Here is a 19,861-nt window from a genome sequence, read left to right as displayed (position 1 = left end):
CTGAAAACTGATCTTTTTGTGCAGATACAAGCAACTGCTGTCCTGCCCTTACACAGCCATCTTATAGCTGTGTGTCTGCTGTGCTGTATGTCCTTCTCTTCCAGCTGGTAAGTAATCTTAGCTCCTGTTTACTTTTTCTTTAATATTTCTGAGGATGGCAGTCTCACAAACTTGAGTACCACTCGTGAATTTCATTGACATGATGTTTACTCTCTCAAATCCTTCCAACTTAATCCTTTGTATTTATCATAACTATTTGTATAAACCCTTCAGTGCACATAAACCCAAGTCAATCTGAACAATTTGTAAGATTTGGCTGCCAAAATTTTGTATAGATCCATGGTGCTAACATCCATCATTTTAATTAGACAGTGACTTTTTAAGAGATTTTTTTTTTAAATTTGATACCTCATCTACTTTTGAGCCACCATTAATTTCATCCCCCCCCTTCATCTGTTAATTAATACACATACTTTCCCTCTAATGCTACTTTCCCACTTGGCAAACTTTAAAATGTTCATCTTAACCCCTGTAGTTTAGCATCAGCTCATTTATGTTAGTGGAGAAAGATCAAGTTACAACACATAACCTGAAATTTTCTTTCATGATGAATTAGAAAGATCTCCAAAAATATTATGGCCAAGAATAATCTAGATATCATGTAGCCATTATGCTGGCCCTGTATATGATGGAAACTTCAAACCAGGGGGTGCTGCACCCCCAGTACCCCTAGTTCCAGTATCTATAACTTATTTAAAAAAAACAAAACTTTTCCGTTTTAAAACCATAGACTACAAAAGGTTCCAAAACCTTTTTTAAAAGGCTATGTATCTTAGATAAATGCAGAAAGTAAAGCACAGCCAGGCTGCAAGAGCAGTGCGGAAGAATAGAAAACTTGTAATCTTTCCCTAATGTGAAGAACCAAGTATGAGCTGCCACCACCACAAATATTGTTTCAATTACACTTAAAACTTTCCATTTTTCCCCAACTCCCTAATTTTGTAGTGAATGGTGGTACCCCAGTGTGGCCATTTATTGTGCCATTTAGTCTCACTTGTCTATTGGATTCTTTCCTTTGCCAACAATGGGCTTTGGGTTAGGTTCATAGGCTGTGACACAGAAATGCTGATTCCTTTTTGAATGCCTGGATTTTAACAAATAGGAATTATGAACAGTGTTCCTGTTAGCTAATTTCTAAGTTAGTACCTACAAAAAAACTAGAGTTTTCAGGTGCCTCAGTATCCCCTGGAATGAAATCATGGTTAAAGTTCTCCCTCCCACTCCCCAATCTTAAAGGGTGCCACTGGTTAAAACTATAAATTGAAAGGGGATTACAAGACAAGAGCAATGAGCAAAATATACAGAAACGTATTTCTCCCGAAAGGAGAATGGGCTATGTCCAGTGACATAGAGGGTGAGATCAGAGGAGGACATGATTCCCATCGGAAGTCAGGAAAATGGATCAAAACAATATGAATGTTGTGACTATTACAGAGTTATGCGCGTTGGATGACATGATAGAGTAGTTCATTGAATGTGGTATACTCTGTGAAAGAGCAATGTTATATGTATTTTTAAAAGCATCTTAGCATTTAGACGTTTCCTTGTAGCAACCTACTTTGCAGTGTCAATGCTTCCAGAAAGACAACAGGAAACCCACACAATCCAGCTCTTCTTTTTCCTCTCTGCTGCATTCTAATAATTTGTTGGCCAGTTTTGTTTTGTTTTTTAAGCTGTTCCAAATGGTTTATAATTCATAAGGGTGAACCTTAGGGTCCCATGTCACCAGAACATCCTGTAGGTTAATGGTTGCTTGAAAGGTATGACAATTAAGCTAATACTTAATAAATTAAGCAGAAGAATGTCACTGTACCATAACTAAATGAGACCAATTTAATTTGTGCTTTGTATTTAAAACAGGATTACAGAAGGAACTGTCAACATCCAGTAAATTAATCTGCTATTGGCATGTAACCTTTTGTTTATAATTTCTCAGAAGTACTGTGAAATGGAATTATGAGGATATTGGTAGCAATTAAATTAGGAAATGTCTACCATAAATACTGTCTCTGCATATCATCCTACGCTATTAAATCAGTGTTCAATGAAGCACAATTTATTTTACTCCCGATATAAAATCATTACTCTGTATACTTTATATTGAAACTATTGTATTTATAATTAAAACATTAGCTGAATTTGTGTATTAATGGTTGCTAAGTATTTCTCCCCATAAATACTTGAAATAAAAATTAAACTTTAAGAATACAATTAGAAAATAACTCATTATAAATATTAAAATAGGCATGAAGACCAGATACAAAGACTGCTGTTATTAACACATTGTTGCGACCTGGGAGGTGAGGTCGCGGCACCACTCAGGTTTGGCCCAGCAGACCCTTGACAGAGGGGCCGCCAGTCAAAAATGAGTGGGTGATGCAACCCCACATGCCAGGTGGCAATGCCCCTTGATTTGGCCCTCTCAAATGAGGGGCCTCGGGCAAAGTGACCCTTTTGCCTCCCTAGGCACCCCTGCCCCCAATTGGCACCCCTGCCATTGATACTTAATGTGAACATGGCTGTAGACACCATTCAGGGGTGCTGGGCGTGTGGCAGCACCCCCTGGCTTAAAGTGGTTTCCATCATATACAGGGTTTACAGTTTTGTTCAATGGCCTTCAGCACCCCCACTATACAAATTGTTCCAACGCCACTGATGCCACTGCATCCAGGCAGTGGCTGGTCTTTCCCCACCCCACACAGACTCCAGAGACGTAGGCAGCCTGTGTGGGGACAGATACCTGTTTCATCTGTTGTTCTCCTTTGCCCCTCTGTGCGAGTGCACAGAAAGGCTCACAACTGAGCCCCTGGATTCAATGCCCAAATCTACTTTCATGAATTATAAGGTGAACAATCAAAAGAACTTGTGAAATACAGTACATATTTCAATAACAGTTTAATTTTGAAAAACAGATACTGTCTTAGGACAATGAAATCTTTCCATTGACTTCAATGGGCTTGGGATCAGACCCTCCCAGTAGCACATTTTCTTCTAAGACTGATCACTGACTATGCTGTAGGCTTTGAAAAAAATTTCAGTGTTTTTTCTTAATGAGTGAGGTAAAGCCTTAAGGCTAACAAACTGTACTGTGGAATCCAGTTAACACATCTATAGGGCTTTTTGACTATAGGTAAATGGGTGCTATCTGCCACTATTTTTAGGATCTCAATCTCTAAAGCGTTCTTTTAATAGAGATAATAAATACTATCTTGAGTCTTAGCATTGAAATCACCATGGCTGTTGTGTGTTCACTACACTTACACACACTCGTCAGTGATATTTAGAACACATTTATTGTAAAAGATAATAGCAGAGTTCACATTCCACCACTCCAGATGTACTCATATCAACAGAAACAAAATGTTACACAAAACAAATAGGTAGCTTTTAATTATTGCATGAATGCAATTTTAGGAGATAATTCACTCAATGATTTGCCAATCTAAAAGGTATTAATTATCAAGAAAATTATTCTGCCTTAAAATTGAATGCTATGTCTTTTTTTTTGGCATTTTATTTTCTATTAGCAAAAAAGACCCCTTTAAACATCAGTAAAGAAGCAGGAAAACTACTACAACTTTGTAAAGGAATTTTTATTTTTAAAATTCAGGATATAGTATTTAAAGGTGCCCTATCAGAAAACTGAAAATAATCAGTTTTAAAACATCTCAAGTTGACAGTGTCACTGTAAGCAATTATGCATCTTTTCAGTAATTCTCTGACAATCCTTCATACAGAGATGCTTCTGTTTGAGACAAGTCACTGAATGTACCCCTTTGTTGTAGATCACTGTCTGTATGTCATTTTAGCTATGCAACTGGTTAGTGGGCCAGAGGATGTTCACTCTGACATTATCTCAACCTCATGTGTCTTTTAGGCCCTGTCTACACTAGGAAAAAAGGTATATTTTGACACTTTCGTTAGCTAACGCATGCTAACATGTTAAAAGCCTAGGCCCTGATCTTTAGCTGGTGTAAACTGGTACAGAACCACTGAAGCCAAGGAGTGGAGCTATGACAATTTATACCAGCTGAGGATCTGGAGCCTAATACAGACAAGCCAGTTTTAGTGTTAACAAGTGTTACCTGGTCAAGGTAAACCCCAGTGGGGACCATAGGGTTTATGTCAACCAACTAAAATGTTAAAATTACAACTTGTCTTGGCTACACTAGGATTTTACATGTTAACTAACATGTTAAAAACTTACTTTTTTTCTTAGTAAAGACAAGGCCTGGGTGACAAGGTCCCTCTTTTACACATAGTGAAACAAAGGCACAAAAGGTGAAATAATTTGCCCTAGCGAAGAATAGAATTCAAGACAAGTGTCCTGACTTGCAGGCCCTTCTTGATCTAGATGTACTACTCCTCAACATGAATGGGACATGCTTACTATTGATAACCCACTTGACAGAATTCTCTCTAGACTAGAAGTGGATTTATCTGTCACAAGAAATTGACGTAGCGATTTCTCACTGTGGCTGTTAGGTTTCATAACAAAAGAAAAGCTATTTTTTCATATAACCAGAAAACAACTCTTAGTTGCTAGGAGCACCTCCATTTCAGGGTGTCTTTTTCTTCTGATAATACATGAGCCATCATTTTATTTTCCAAACCGTTTTTCTTATCCTCCAGAGCTTATCTCTACAGCAGCCATTTATTCCACTTTAAATTTGCTTATAAAAATATATTGTTTTAACACACTTATTTTGTCTAAATCTTTTAATTCATCTTCAATATGCAATGAATACAAAAAACTCTTATTTGTTCACCAAGCACCAAAAATGACTTTAAAATTAGCCAGATCTTTTTAACTGTGCACATCCAATTACATGTGCAATTAACCACTGATGTCAATTTCAGAACACTTAGATATCTAACTGGTTGTTTTCATACACAAAATACTGCTATTGCACATGCAATTGTCGTGACTGCCTGCACTAATAACGGTCCCACAAATTTGCCAATGGGATTTTAAAAGTCTACTGCTTTTTTTCTCCACTGGAGTTCTTTTCTGTCATCTTCTCTAGAATCACCTGGCTTATTAAGGTGATTTAAAAAAAATTGTGCATTGAAGAAATATTTTTTCCTGTCAGGTGCAGAATTTCTCCTAGTGTTTGAATTACTCTTTCCCTTCAGTACTGTTTGTTTTTATATAACAAAATAATGTATTATATCACTCCTAGCTACCTACCCTTTTTAAACTACAAAAGGTAAAATTATTTTATCATTTTCACAGGTCTGATCATCAAACATATAGCTTCTCCGCAGCCCCAGGTAACTGATAATATCTGATTAAAAGACTGCTCCCTCCTGTGGTGAAATATATACTTATACTGCAAACACAAATCTGAACTATTGTAAAACAATAGGAAAATGTGTTTTATTAATCCATTATCTTTTAAGGCCTATAATATGCCATTTTGTGTTAAAATGAGAAAATAAATATATTCTGAATTGACTGACTATACAAATAAAATATTATGGCATATAGATATCAAGGTATTAAAAACAATGGCCCAGATTCTGCAATCTGATCTGCATAGGCTGACCCTTATTTTTGCACAGAATCTTGTTTAAGGCAATAGGACTCTGCATAGATCTGATTACAGGAATAAGAACAATTTATTAACTCTTGTTGATGACATTAAAAAATGCAATAAATGAGGGTGCAATCCTGTAAATCTTCACTCAGATACATAATCCCAAATTTCTGTGGAATTACTAGCATAAAAATGCTCAGGGGAGTAAAGGTTTGAAGAACTGGTCTCTAATTTACCAAGATATCAATAGTCAAATTATCCGCAAAAATATTTAGTTAAACCAGTCTGTTCTGGCTAGTGCTAAAAGTCACTGAAACTTTAAATCGGATATAGAATAGACTAGATTCCACTCTGAATTACACTAATCTATCTTCAGAAGAGTTGCTCCAGATTTACAGCAATGTGTTGAAAGCAGAATCTGGTATCACAGAGTGACTCTCAGACCAGTTAGACTAAAATTAATCGATTTAAATCCGTGTAACTGAGCAAAATTGGCCCCAAATCTGCTAACCCTTTCTGAAAAAACTCCAACAGATTTTAAAATGCATTTTTTCTTAAAACATAAACTACAATTATATACATTTTTTGTATCTTTTTCATAGATGCGTGTCTGTTTTTAAAAATAAACCTTTAACATGTAGGAAAAATGATTGTTTGAAAAAAATGTTTATGATAGAAGTATATGAGAACACTTAAAAAAAGCCAAAGTAGAAATGGGCGTGTTTGCCAATATTTTAAAAAATATATAAATAGGGCATGTACAGAAAATGGACATTAATGAAAGTAAGGACTATGCCTCCAAAATAGAGTGAGCTGGCAGGTGTCCCTGCTACCTGTTTTAATAACCAAGGTAAACAAAGGGCCATATTATGATTTACGTGGAAAAAGGTTAATAAGACATTAAAATTTGCAACAAGTTGTACCAGACCATACCTTCAAATCTGCCCAGAAACCTGAAGGCGTTTTCCACACTCTGTAAAAGGTAGTTTTTAACCATGTGTAAACTAATGTGGTAACTAATGCTTGGTACAATCCTAGTGTGGAAATGGCAATTTATAGTTTTACATGCGTGAGCAGGTCCAAGTAAATGCTAGCAAGGAATCTGGGTTTACTTCACTTGCTAATATTTGTGAAAACAACTGCTTCGCCTACACTGGGATTTTACCAAGTTAACTAATGTGGTAAAAAACACCTTTTTTTTTCTAGTAAAGATAAGGCCTGAGTATTTAAGAGCCACTATGTAATGCACAAAAAGCAGCATTAGCATTGCCAGTATCATCTCCATCCACCCCATGCACAGCTACCTATATAGAATAAGGGCTCAATTTCTAAAACTAGGCTGCATACATAAAACTGTGAATATTACTGCTCAGGCACCTGCACAGCTTTATGTAGGACTGACTGGTATATAGTCTATTTAGTGGTGAAAGGATCAATTTCAGAAAAAAATAATAGTATGGACAAAATCAATATTCTTCACCAGAAAAAACGAACTTGAAGGCATAATAATTGATGTTGTTAAATTAATGCAGAGTAGAATTTGGAATAACAAACTTGTAAATAATTTAAATGTAAACCTCCTATTTTTTTACATTTTTATGCCATACATTAAACTTGGCTGTTTTTGTCACATTTGCTCTGGAGAACAAAACTGGAAAGGAAAATTTCAGAAATAGAAACTACACTGCTAATTTTCTCCACTTTTTCAGACAAAATACTACTGTTCAATATTGGAGCCAGCAAGTAGCATCTATAATTCATTTACAACTAAAAAGCAAAAGACTTTTCAATAATACATGCAAGTCCTGATTTTTTTTTTTTTTAACTTATCAACATGTGGCTAGTTATTCATTTCCCGGGAAAAACAATCCATATCACTTGCCATACACTTTCTATTTAATGAAGTAAATTAAAAATTATTTATGTAAAGTTGTGTAAAGATTCTACTCTAACAAAGCAGCGTACTTGTTACACAGACATTCTGTATGAGACTTTGCTTTAATCTTTTGATAGTTTCTACTTCATGTTTATAACAAAAGCAATGAACTAAGCACTGTAGAAATTGTTTTTGCTCTGATTGTTGCAAACTACCTTATTCATCTCTACGGTGTGAAGATAGATGATAATCTAGATGTCAGCACTGCTGACTCTTTAATTCTTCCTGTAAGAATAGGGAGAAAATGTCACAGATGTGCACAATTGCAATTAACGATGCACTAAACGCTGCAATAAACGGACGCAAAGAAATAGGTGAGCAGCATCTCCTTCTGAGCTAACCATAGCACGATATTAACATTGTTTGACTTTTCCAACTACCACCCTATATGTGTTCTGTTTTTCTGTGAAACTGCTTCAATTTCGGAGATGCAGGAATGTAAAGCATTAGTGTTTAACAAAAATAAGTACCCCAAAAAAATACTGAGTGGATTGATAAACAGGTGTAAATCAGTAAAAATTGAACTCCTTTAATAAAAAACCTGTTAATTTATTGGTAGAAATCGGTAAAAACTGAAAACAGGGAACACTATTAATATGCTACTGAAAACAGCGGCCAGTACGAAGGAGCTGTCTGTGTTAGGGATCCTAGTGTTGCTAACCTCAATACAGCTGTACCAGTATTAGGAACTACGAGAAATTGTTATAAATATTTTCTAGTGTAGACAAGGCTTTGAATAAATCAAGATATCTTCACACTACTTAAAAGCAAATGGTTGGAAATACAATTTTTCCACCTTTGGCATAATCAAAGATATACCCCTTAATTAGCAGAGCCAAAGTAATCCAAAACCAATTAATTCTTAGACAAAAATATATTAAAAATTGAAGAAAACCTCAAGAAAAAGATCCACACACAGTAACACTTTTGAATCAACAATGTATTCACATTTCACCACCACATATAAATTATTCATTTGATTCCTTCTTTTGTGGAGATTTTCTGTTCATGTGTAAATAGTGATTTTATTGTTATTTATTAATTTGTAGTACAAAGAGCAGTGTTGCTATGGTTTATGAAATTTTTATTTTCAGTAATTATGCTTCCTTTCACGTCATTATTGAAACCAACATTAAATGTGAATTAGTTACGATATGATATGTACATATTTTTATATAAAGCAGGTTATGTATTTTGATTGGTAAGCGCAACACTTGCTATGTTACTATTAATATTTCTCTGGCTAGATTTCTTTTCAAACTAGTGAGCTGCAGTAAACTGAAGAGCTTTGACACAATATCTAGAAAGCAGAGAAATAAATGCAAACAGGAATGCTGACAAACATGTATGACTTTTAATAGTTTCAAACAGCTACTAAACAAATAATCTGCTTAGTATTTTGCATACATTTTTGCCTATATATTATGTTCCTGCAATTCGTGATGAAACAGTTTTACAGTATCAGATGTAAAATTAGTTTTTAACTGAAAGATAAAATGTTATTTTGCTTCATTGAAAAGTGTCAATAGTTGTTTTGTCATATTAAGAATAAAATAAATTATATTTGTATGGAAATATGAAAGACACACTGGAAAATGATTTTTTTCACTTGCAATTTACATTTCCGAGACCTACTGAAAATTGGTTTTATTTGTGATATGGGCAACGTAGGCAGCCCATAGTAAACTATATGATAAAATCTCAATCCTATTTTTTTTTTAGGTGTAGCTCAATTATATTTTATTATATTTGATAATGTTGTTAACTCTCACAGTAACTTATGCATTCCTTAAAGCCCCAAGTCCTGAAAGCCAGTCATTATATGATCATTTGTTTTCGGGGGTGGGAGGGCGGATTCCGAGCCCTCAACTTATGGAAAAAGCATGAAAACATGACCCAAGACTGACCAAAAGGCTCAAAACCCAGAAGGAAAATAAAAAGAACCCACAATGTATTATGGAACAAAGCTAATTTTTGGCAGGCTTGACTTTTAATTTTTTGAATACTTGGGGTTGGCAATACTGTAAAATGGAGCCATCCTTCGCTTCTGCGTTATGAGCTCCCCTCCCCCCAATGTAACATCAAACATCACACAAATAATTCCGTAAGATCATTTGTTTCAGACTGCAGAACTATAGGGAACTAAGCCCAGGCAAATGGGCCATTCCCTGGGGCTGCACGAGGGCAGCGACCCCCCACGAGGGATGCCCTTGGCAGGGTCAGTATGAGGGGAGCCATCTAATAATGAAGGATTAATGTGACGGGTCGCAACGCTATTTCACTATGTTTGGCTCCATCAGCCTTAATTCCTGGATTAATTGATCAATTAGCAATGAATAACAAATTACTGACTCAGGACTATACGGGGCCTCCAAGAACAACACCATGCGAAGGCGAGGCCTCGTTCAAAAAGGCGGAGAATTGTTGCTGGAGGGAGTTAGAGACTCCGAGCAGAGCTGAGGGAGAAGCCGGGGTGCTTCACCACGCGCCGAGTCCCTCACCCCGAGCGAGCGAGGCCGTTGGGATTTTTGGCGCCAAGAGAGGCCGAAGCACAAAGGAACTGCGAGAATGCGTCGCGCGCGGTGTTTTGTTTTTTTTTTTTTGAACACTCGCGAGATTTCATTACCGAGGGCGGGAGGAGAGCCAAGCTTTGACGGGACGGGGAGAGGGCGCGAGCGCGGCCGTGTTCTCGCGGTCTTTCCTCGTTACTCCTCCTCTGCCTGCGCGGTCGATGCCAGAGTCGGGCGCGCTGGATTTGCCTTCCAGCCGCCAGGACGTGGGGGAGGGGCTGGCGCGAGGCCGGGGCCGGCCCTGAGGTACAGAGCGCCGTTCCCTCGCTCCCCACTGCCCAGCCGGCTCTCCTGGGGGACGCAATGAAAGAGGGGCTGCCTCGGGGAGCCTCCGTCCCATGGCGGCTCGGTCCTCTCAGACCCTGTCTTCCCCAGTGGGTGGGGCAAGCACCCCTCTCCCCCCGGCCTCTGTGACTGGCCTGACCGGTCCGGGAGCCGGCCGGCTCGTTAGTACTTTGCACCCAGGCGAGCTCCGGGCCAGGCCTTGGTTGGGGGCCAGAGGGGAGCGGGATCGCCTGGCCCTGGGCACCTCGACTGTGGAGGGCCGTGTCGCCCGCTGGCCTCGCGCAGCCGGCTGAGCTGTGGCCCAGCCCGGAGCCTGCCGACCCCCGGCGGAGCCGTGTAGCGGGCACACGGGCAGTCCAACAGCCACCCGTGCCTGGAGATGGCTCCGCCTCCTGCTGCGGGTACCGATCGGACGCCTGTAACTGAAGGAGATCGGAGGCCAACTATTTCTCTCTCTAGTTTTGGGGACCTTAGGAACTGCCCGAGTGGGTCAAGCTGACGGCCTGTCGAACCTGTCTCTAGCAGTGGACCAGCTGCTTCAGGGGAAAGCACTAAAATCCTCACAATGCAGGGCTGGGGAACCTTTTTCTATCAGGGGCCACTGACGCACAGAAAAAATCAGTAGCAGGCCACACACAGCCTGGGGGGAGGGCGTAGAGGCTGGGGGTGTCCCCTAAACTCTGGGGAGGGGGCAGAAATGAGGGGTTCAGGGTGTGGAAGGGGGCTCCAGGCTGGGACGGTGGTTGGGGTGTGAGCTCTGGGGGAGGGGGGGGGCGGCTGTGGCCTAGGAGTTTGAGGTGCAGGAGGGGGCTCTGGGCTGCGGCCAAGGTTTGGCATGCGGGAGTGGGCTCACAGCTGGGGTAGGGGGTTGGGAGGAGGTTTGGGATGTGGGCTCTGGGAGGGAGTTAGGGTGGGGGTGGGGTTCTGACCTGGGACAGGGGGTTCAGTGTGCAGGCTCCGGCCGGGTGGTGCTTACCTCCGGCGGCTCCTGGTCGGCAGCAGGGCTAAGGCAGGCTCCCTGCCTGCCCGCCCGACCTCCGCACTGTTCCCAGAAGCAGCCAACATGTCCGGCCCCTAGGCGGAGGCGCAGCCAGGAGGGTCTGCACGGTGCGTGCTGCCCACGCCCACAGGTGCCACCCCCACAGCTAACATTGTCTGCTGTTCCCGGCCAGTGGGAACTGTGGAGCTGGCACTGGTGGTGGGCAGTGTGCGTGGAGCTTCCCTGGTCACTCCTGCTCCTAGGGGGCTGCAGGGACATGCCGGCCGCTTCTGGGGGCTGTGTGGAGCCAACCAGAGTTTTAACGGCCTGGCAACACCAGCTTCCCCTGCAATGGGGTGAGCCAGTGCTCCCGGCTCCAGCTCTGCTGGGGGGATGCCAAGGCTTGGGGCTTCCAGCCCGCATGCTGTAGGTTATCCACCCCTCTCATAATCGGTCATTATGGAATAGCTTGGTGACAGGGGAAGGTTTTATCTCTAGCCCCATTAATTTGGGGTTAAATTATGCTTTGAAGCACAAAGATTTCTGTTAGAGCTGGTTGGATTATTTTTTTTGTCATAAAAAATACCCCAGAATGTTTTCATTTTTTGACACAATGTTTTCCATGGAAAGCAGACATGTCTCATAAAATATGACCAAATATTTTTGTCAGACTGTTTTGATAGACAATTTTTGACCAGCCCTCCTGTTTATGTCCCATAATGAAACTGTCCAGTCAATTTATCTGTGCAAGCGGCAGAGTCCTGTGGCACCTTATAGGCTAACAGACATATTGGAGCATAAGCTTTCGTGGGTGAATACCCACTTCGTCGGATGCATGTAGTGGAAATTCCCAGAGGCAGGTATAAATATGCAAGCAAGAATCAGGCTAGGGATAGTGAGGTTAGTTCAATCAGGGAGGATGAGGCCCTCTTCTGGCAGTCGAGGTGTGAACACCAAGGGAGGAGAAACTGCTTTTGTAGTTGGCTAGCCATTCACAGTCTTTGTTTAATCCTGAGCTGATAGTGTCAAATTTGCAAATGAACTGAAGCTCAGCAGTTTCTCCCTGAAGTCTGGTCCTGAAGTTTTTTTGCTGCAGGATGGCTACCTTTAAATCTGCTATTGTGTGTCTAATGAGGTTGAAGTGTCACCCACAGACAACCTGCCAACCTGTAGCTCACGAAAGCTTATGCTCAAATAAATTCGTTAGTCTCTAAGGTGCCACAAGTACTCCTTTTCTTTTTGTTCTCCTACAGGTTTTTGTATATTGCCATTCCTGATATCTGATTTGTGTCCATTATCCTTTTACATAGGGACTGTCCAGTTTGGCCAGCGTACATAGCAGAGGGGCATTGCTGGCACATGATGGCGTATATTACATTGGTGGACGTGCAGGTGAATGAACCGGTGATTGTGTGGCTGATCTGGTTAGGTCCTGTGATGGTGTCGCTGGTGTAGATATGTGGGCAGAGTTGGCATCGAGGTTTGTTGCATGGATTGGTTCCTGAGTTAGAGTTACTACGGTCTATAGAGACCAACAACTACAAGATCTTTACCAAGCGTTCTCAGAACTACGATACCCACACGAGGAAGTAAGGAAGCAGATCAGCAGAGCCAGACGTGTACCCAGAAGCCTCCTGCTGCAAGACAAGCCCAAGGAAGAAACCAACAGAACTCCACTGGCCATCACGTACAGTCCTCAGCTAAAACCTTTCCAACACATCATCAGTGATCTACAACCCATCCTGGACGGCAGTCCCTCACTTTCACAGGCCTTGGGGGCAGGCCAGTCCTCGCCCACAGACAACCCGCCAACCTGAAGCATATTCTCACCAGCAACTACACACTGCACCATAGTAATTCTAACTCAGAAACCAATCCAGGCAACAAACCTCGATGCCAACTCTGCCCACATATCTACACCAGCCACACTATCACAGGACCTAACCAGATCAGCCACACCATCACCGGCTCATTCACCTGCACGTCCACCAATGTAATATATGCCATCATGTGCCAGCAATGCCCCTCTGCTATGTACATCGGCCAAACTGGACAGTCCCTATGTAAAAGGATAAATGGACACACATCCGATATTAGGAATGGCAATATACAAAAACCTATAGGAGAACACTTCAGCCTCGCTGGACACACAATAGCAGATTTAAAGCTAGCCATCCTGTAGCAAAAAAAACTTCAGGACCAGACTTCAAAGAGAAACTGCTGAGCTTCAGTTCATTTGCAAATTTGACACTATCAGCTCAGGATTAAACAAAGACTGTGAATGGCTAGCCAACTACAAGCAGTTTCTCCTCCCTTGGTGTTCACACCTCGGCTGCTAGAAGAGGGCCTCATCCTCCCTGATTGAACTAACCTCACTATCCCTAGCCTGATTCTTGCTTGCATATTTATACCTGCCTCTGGGAATTTCCACTACATGCATCCGATGAAGTGGGTATTCACCCATGAAAGCTTATGCTCCAATGCATCTGTTAGCCTATAAGGTGCCACAGGACTCTGCCGCTTTTACAGATGAAGACTAACACGGCTACCACTGTGGTTATCTGTGTAAGTATCCCATCCTTTTAATCTTCTGGACTACTTGATGTTTTGAATCCCTCATGTTAACTGGCAAACATATTTTCCATAAAATGTGGGTATTGTCAGACAAAGTATGTGTATCTTTTTAATAGTTCACATCCTGTTCTCCACACCCCACCTATTTGAATGTCTGACACTCTTCTTTAGGGGAAAAAGCTTAATTGTGAAGATGATAGATCCACTAGCAAACAACTTGTTTGATCTTCCTGAGTACGATGATACAGAAGATGAAACTTTTCCACCTCTTCCACCTCCTTCCTCCCCAGGGAGAGATGATGTTGAAGGAGCCCTCGCTAATGAAGGTGAATATCTTCTAGAACTAAAGAATCTGTATTGCAGCATAGATACTGAAATACTGTGAAATTGACTGTGGTGTTAGTGTCGTACTCTGTTAAACTGGTTTATAAAATTCTAGTTATCTAAAATTGATTGGAAAAATTGTTCTGCTTCTGTAAATTAAAATTGGACCTGATTGTGCATGATAAACCGTGCAGGGGAAGGAAACATTTTCTGTATTGCACACTCCCCATCAAAATATCTGTAAAACAAAATAGATCTTTCAATATACTTTTTTATTCTGAAAAATATATATTCTTGTATTCTTGTAATATCAATGAAAAGGAATGAATACTACAACACAGAAACCAAATAGTCAGTGAACACCACTTGCTTCAGATTACCAGTAATAAAATACTTTCACACATTGCAAAGTGTGACTTTTTTTTTTTTTAATGGAACAGGAGTTGTAACATTCTGAAGAATAAGGGTGCTAAGCATAACAGGTTGTAATTATATGGATTAAGAAAAATCGAATTATTAAGTACTTCAGGATATATTTTAATTCTAAGGGGGTGAACAGGGAAGTGGCAAAGCTTGCAGATGATGCAAAATTAATCAGGATAGTTAAGTCCAAATAGAGTGCAAGGCATTACAGGGGGATCTCACAAAACTGGGTGACTGGGCAACAAATAAAATGGCAGATAAAATTCTATGTTGATAAGTGCAAAGTAAAGCACATCTGAAAAAATAATCCCAACTTTACATATACAGCGGTGGATTCCAAATTAGCTGTTAGCACCCAAAAAAGAGATCTCGGCGTCACCATTGATATTTCTCTGAAAACTTCTGCTCCGTGCACAGTAGTGGTCAAAAAAGCTAACCATATGTTAGAAACTATTAGGAAACGGATAGAAAATAAAATATCATAATGCCATTCTATAAATCTGTGGTGTACCCGCACCTTGAATACTATCCAATTCTAGTTGCCCCATCTCAAAAAGGATACAGTGGAACTAGAAGAAGGTTAGAGAAGGGCAACAAAAATGTTTATGGACTGTTCAGATTAAGAGAGATGATTAGGGATGGGAATATGTTGGAGGCCTATCACTCCATTCTTGATTTTGAAAAAGTGAATAGAGAAGTTTTGTTTACCTTTTAAGAAATAGTATTAAACCTGCTGCCTATTAAACAAGAGGAAGTACTTTTTCACACAACACACAGATAACCTGGGGAACTCATTGCTGTGGGATATTGTGTGGCCAAAAGTATAACTGGGTTAAAAACAAGGACTGCATAAGTTAATGAGGAATAAGTCCATCAATGGCTATTAAGCCAGAGGGTCAGGGATGCAACCGCATGTTTGGGGCAACCCTAAACTTCTGACCATGAGAAGCCAAGATGGTGGATCACTCCATAATTGCCCCCTGAGGCTCTGGTATGGGCCACTGTCCAAGACACGATACTGGGCAAGATGGTCCATGGTCTGATTCACTATGGTAGCTCGTTTATTCTTAGTTTAAAAATTTGGAAGACTTGAATATCTGATAGCCAAATAAGTTGACTGGACAGTTGTTTTATATAAAGATGGTACACTTTGACTATGAATAATGTTAAACTTCCATTTCTCAAATATTAGATTTTACATATGAATTCCTTGATTCTTGATTTACATCCCTTTTAGAATAAAGTGAAACGCTTACTGATCAGGAATAGATTGGTTTGGATAAGCACACTAATGTTGATATGTGGAAATGAATTTCCCAACTGTTGAATTTTCTGAACTTCAGAGAATAAAGCCTGTAATATAAGAATTTATGTACAGATTGTACAGTGCCTATAGTAATGGGGCACCATTCTTGATTGGCCCTTAGGTATTACTGTAATAAATCTGATTAACGTAGACCCTAGTCTTGTGATGAGAACGGTAAGGATGGACCCTGTGACCACATAGAGTCCTGTTTGAAGTCAGTTTTGGTTCATGGAACTGCCTTTTCAGAACACGTTACGCAGTCAGGGTCTTAGTCATATCCTACAGGGTTATCCAGTAATATTATTTCCATATTCCACTGAGTTCAGCTGTTTTATTTTTGATTCCCAGAAATCTATCTTTCATAACTGGCAATGGCTACCAGGTCTGTAGTTATATCAGGACTGTCACAGAGAGAATTCTCTTTGCAATGTCTCTGTTCTTTTCTTCTCTTCTGTCTATCTAATGCACTACGCTCATTTAGCAAACTCCTAAGGATTTTTAAAAATTTGCTGATACAGTATATCCCAGTTTATTTTTCACCTGAGGGGATTAATTATGTATGAGCCTCTTTCTTTTTGGATACTTTGAAAAAGAAAAAAGTGAGGGGGTGAGAATTACCAATAAATTAATTTGGCTTGTTTTTGTAATCCTCTGAGAAATCTCATGTTGACTCCAAAACAAGAATACTGTTAAAGTATTGCTTTGTTGGTTATTCTACTATGACTCTCTAAAGTTTAGGTGACATGGCCATTACTCAGGTGGCTCTGGTCAGCATCCCTACTTTTCATTCAGTTTTGAATTAATCACCATCTGTTTAGGGCAGTGAGGGTCTACAGACTATGCCTAAGATTTCCAAAAGGGTCCACACCTCCATTCGAAATTTGTTATGGATCCGCAAATGAAAAAAGTTTGAATACCATTGGCTTAGGGCACTTGAGAAAGTTTTGCCTCCCTAAATAGATACCAGTTTTACATAGCTTTACCCTGAGAGCACTTAACTTAAGCCTTACTCTTAACACATGCTTAACTTTATGCACTGTTTAAGGAAATAGGATTATGCATTGTGTAAAGTTAAGCACGTGTGTAAATCTTTGCACAATCAGGCCTTAGTCTAGTTACCTTTTATTTTGTTGTTGCAGCTAACTCCTCCTCTCTTCCCCTCCTCACCCTCCCCCCCCCCCCCCCCCAAAAAAAAAAAAAAATCCTTAAGGACTCCTGACACCATAGTTATAATTTATAGCCTTGATTTTTGGTGTTAAAGCACACACAGTCTATTGTTGTTTACACTAATTAACAAAATAAGGTACACATTTTAAAAGTAGAGTTTTTCATTAAGATGGGAAATAGTTTTATTATTTGCCAGAAAAGATCATTCTTTTAAGATACCAGGAATATTCCTTTTTCTTTTTAAACACTTTTTTAATAAAGTGCATTTGGGGGGAAAGGAAGGAGAGAACATACAGGCATCAGTTATTCACAGTGACATGTACAGAATGTGCACTGTAAACATTCAGAGGAAAACTGGCAACTGGTAGAGCCAGTGAGATATTAGTAGAACATAAACATGCAAAACATTAATTTGAGTAATGATAGTTTGTATCACTTGCATTATAGATTTATAGTATGTTGTGTTCTATTTGTCAGAGCAAGATGGAAATAAACCATCCCAAACGAAGGATTCTACTGTGTCTATACAGAAGGCAGTTAAAAGGCCAATACCTAAATTAGATGCTCAAAGGTATTTATTGCACAATGTTCCTATGTACTGGTGATGATTTCAGTGTTCAAAAAATAGTAATCTTTGTGCGACTGCCTGGCAGAAATTGATTTAGGGTGTTTATATGTTTTCACATTAACCACTTGGTCATTACCAGGTTTTAGATTAAGAGATGAATATATTTAGCTTATTGTTGCCAAATGTACCTGATCCTTTTGTTCTTCACTTACCTTTATAGTGCTGTTATCCTACATCATACTTTTATTGTAAGAGCTTTGGGACATGAAAACTGTTTTACTGGTAAAGTGTCGTATATGAGAGTGCATTTTTTCTGTATAATATCTTTTATCTGTCCTTCAGATTATTTTAGATTTCAGCCTGCCTCAAGAATATTTCTTCTGACTTTTTTTTTTTAATTGGGAAATCCTTCAAAATAAGACTTCAGACTGTTGATCTTTCCCAGGTGTTATCCAGTCTTGTGAAGTGCCGTAAAATCTGATTTTTGTAGATATTATACAGATTCTTGCTCTCGAGATTATATTTGTTGGAGTTAGCATTGTTAAGGAGTAGAAAATAATTTCCTTCTGCGTCCTTCTGTTTCTTTTTAAATGGAAAAGTAAACAGGGCTGAATCCCTATATTGTGAAGATGTGTCTTTTAGGTATACTAAATGTTGTTCTAGGATATCATACTTGAGTGTCTTGGAAGCATTCAATATTAACCTTTTGGTTATCTGTATACTAGCACTGGTCATCCTCTCTGTTCCACATAGACTGTAAATTGTTAGGGCTGGGACCGTTTTTTATTACGTTTGTATTAGACACTGTACAATGTGGCCCTGATCCTGATTGAGGAATACAAATGTTTGGCATATCTCATGTAAATACCTTGCAATGCCGGCTACAAAAGTGCCATGCATTATCTCCCATAAATGTAAACAAACTTGTTTGTCTTAGCGATTGGCTGAACAAGAAGTAGGACTGAGTGGACTTGTAGGCTCTGAAGTTTTACATTGTTTTGTTTTTTGAGTGCAGTTATGTAACAAAAAAAAAAAATCAACATTTGTAAGTTGCGCTTTCATGATAGAGATTGCACTACAGTACTTGTATGAAGTGAATTGAAACATATTATTTCTTTTAGCATTTTACAGTGCAAATATTTGTAATAAAAATATGAAGTGAATACTGTACACTCTGTATTCTGTGTTGTAATTGAAATAAATATATTTGAAAATGTAGAAAAACATCCAAAATATTTAATAAATTTCAATTGGTATTCTATTGTTTAACAGTGCAATTAATTTTTTTGAGTTAATTGCGTGAGTTAACTGTGATTAATCGACAGCCCTAATAAAAAATCACAAATAGTAAGCTTTAGAATTTCTAGTTGAATAACTTTTAAAAAAAAAAAAAATTGAAAACCATAGTAACTCGGGACATTTTTCATATTCACAGGATAATTTCAGAGAGAGGACTTCCAGCCTTGCGACATGTATTTGATAATGCAAAATTTAAGGGTAAAGGACATGAGGTAAGAAATATTGAACAATTTTTATCCTGTTTCTTAGGAATATAGTTTGGATGAAAGGTTTACTTTTTTTTTCTTTGTAATTGGGAGGAGTGAAGTACAGCTCCAGAACTAAATCAAACATTACCTTCTAAAAATGTATAAAATCTTCACCCTAGACTAAAATAGGGCCAGCTAATGCTATTTCAAATGCATCTTGTTGGGGATTTTTCAGTCATATTAAGCTACATCAACTGAAGAAATATGATCAGAAAAATGCATCCTGACCTTAAACCATTTCTAGTTAACTTTCCAAACTAGAACCATTCTGCTGGAACTTTTGGTGTGCCCACAGAATGATTGTTTTTAAACTTTGGGAGGGTAATAAGACTGATTATTCTGTTCTCAACAGATATTGTTAGTGTCTTTGAATAGTTTGACTTAATAACGTGGTTTAATTAAGTTTTACACATACAAAAGTTAGGAAAGTACTAGGAAATTCAAAGTTATTGTTCCCACAACAGCTGTAATTTAATTTTTAACCTTAAAGAATAAATTAACATGACTAGAATAGAACATACGATGTATGTGGACTGCTATGATTGCTATGGGAACCACCAAATTCCTTGACTTTGTAAAATC

At 39.2% G+C, this 19,861-nt stretch overlaps 1 protein-coding gene across 4 annotated transcripts in view; it reads left to right on the top strand.

Moving 5' to 3' along the window:
- The window catches only part of TIPIN (TIMELESS interacting protein), a 32,441-nt gene that overhangs the window by 2,004 nt on the left and 10,576 nt on the right, over window positions 1-19,861 (top strand). For 2 of the 4 annotated variants that reach the window (XM_037909870.2, XM_043523822.1), the window contains exons 1-4: window positions 10,197-10,352; window positions 14,116-14,270; window positions 17,642-17,735; window positions 19,168-19,243. In XM_037909870.2, coding sequence (XP_037765798.1) covers window positions 14,138-14,270; window positions 17,642-17,735; window positions 19,168-19,243 — 303 coding nt within the window. In that variant the 5' untranslated portion in view covers window positions 10,197-10,352; window positions 14,116-14,137. Of the gene's footprint in view, window positions 1-24; window positions 108-10,196; window positions 10,353-13,899; window positions 13,936-14,115; window positions 14,271-17,641; window positions 17,736-19,167; window positions 19,244-19,861 lie in introns of those variants that run through there. The other 2 variants (XM_043523823.1, XM_043523824.1) reach the window with 2 other exon arrangements.

The sequence above is a fragment of the Chelonia mydas genome, chromosome 10 (assembly GCF_015237465.2).
Source record: "Chelonia mydas isolate rCheMyd1 chromosome 10, rCheMyd1.pri.v2, whole genome shotgun sequence".
Taxonomy (NCBI): domain Eukaryota; kingdom Metazoa; phylum Chordata; order Testudines; family Cheloniidae; genus Chelonia; species Chelonia mydas.
Note: the sequence above shows the minus strand (reverse complement) of the source record. Positions and strands in the feature narration are given on the sequence as shown.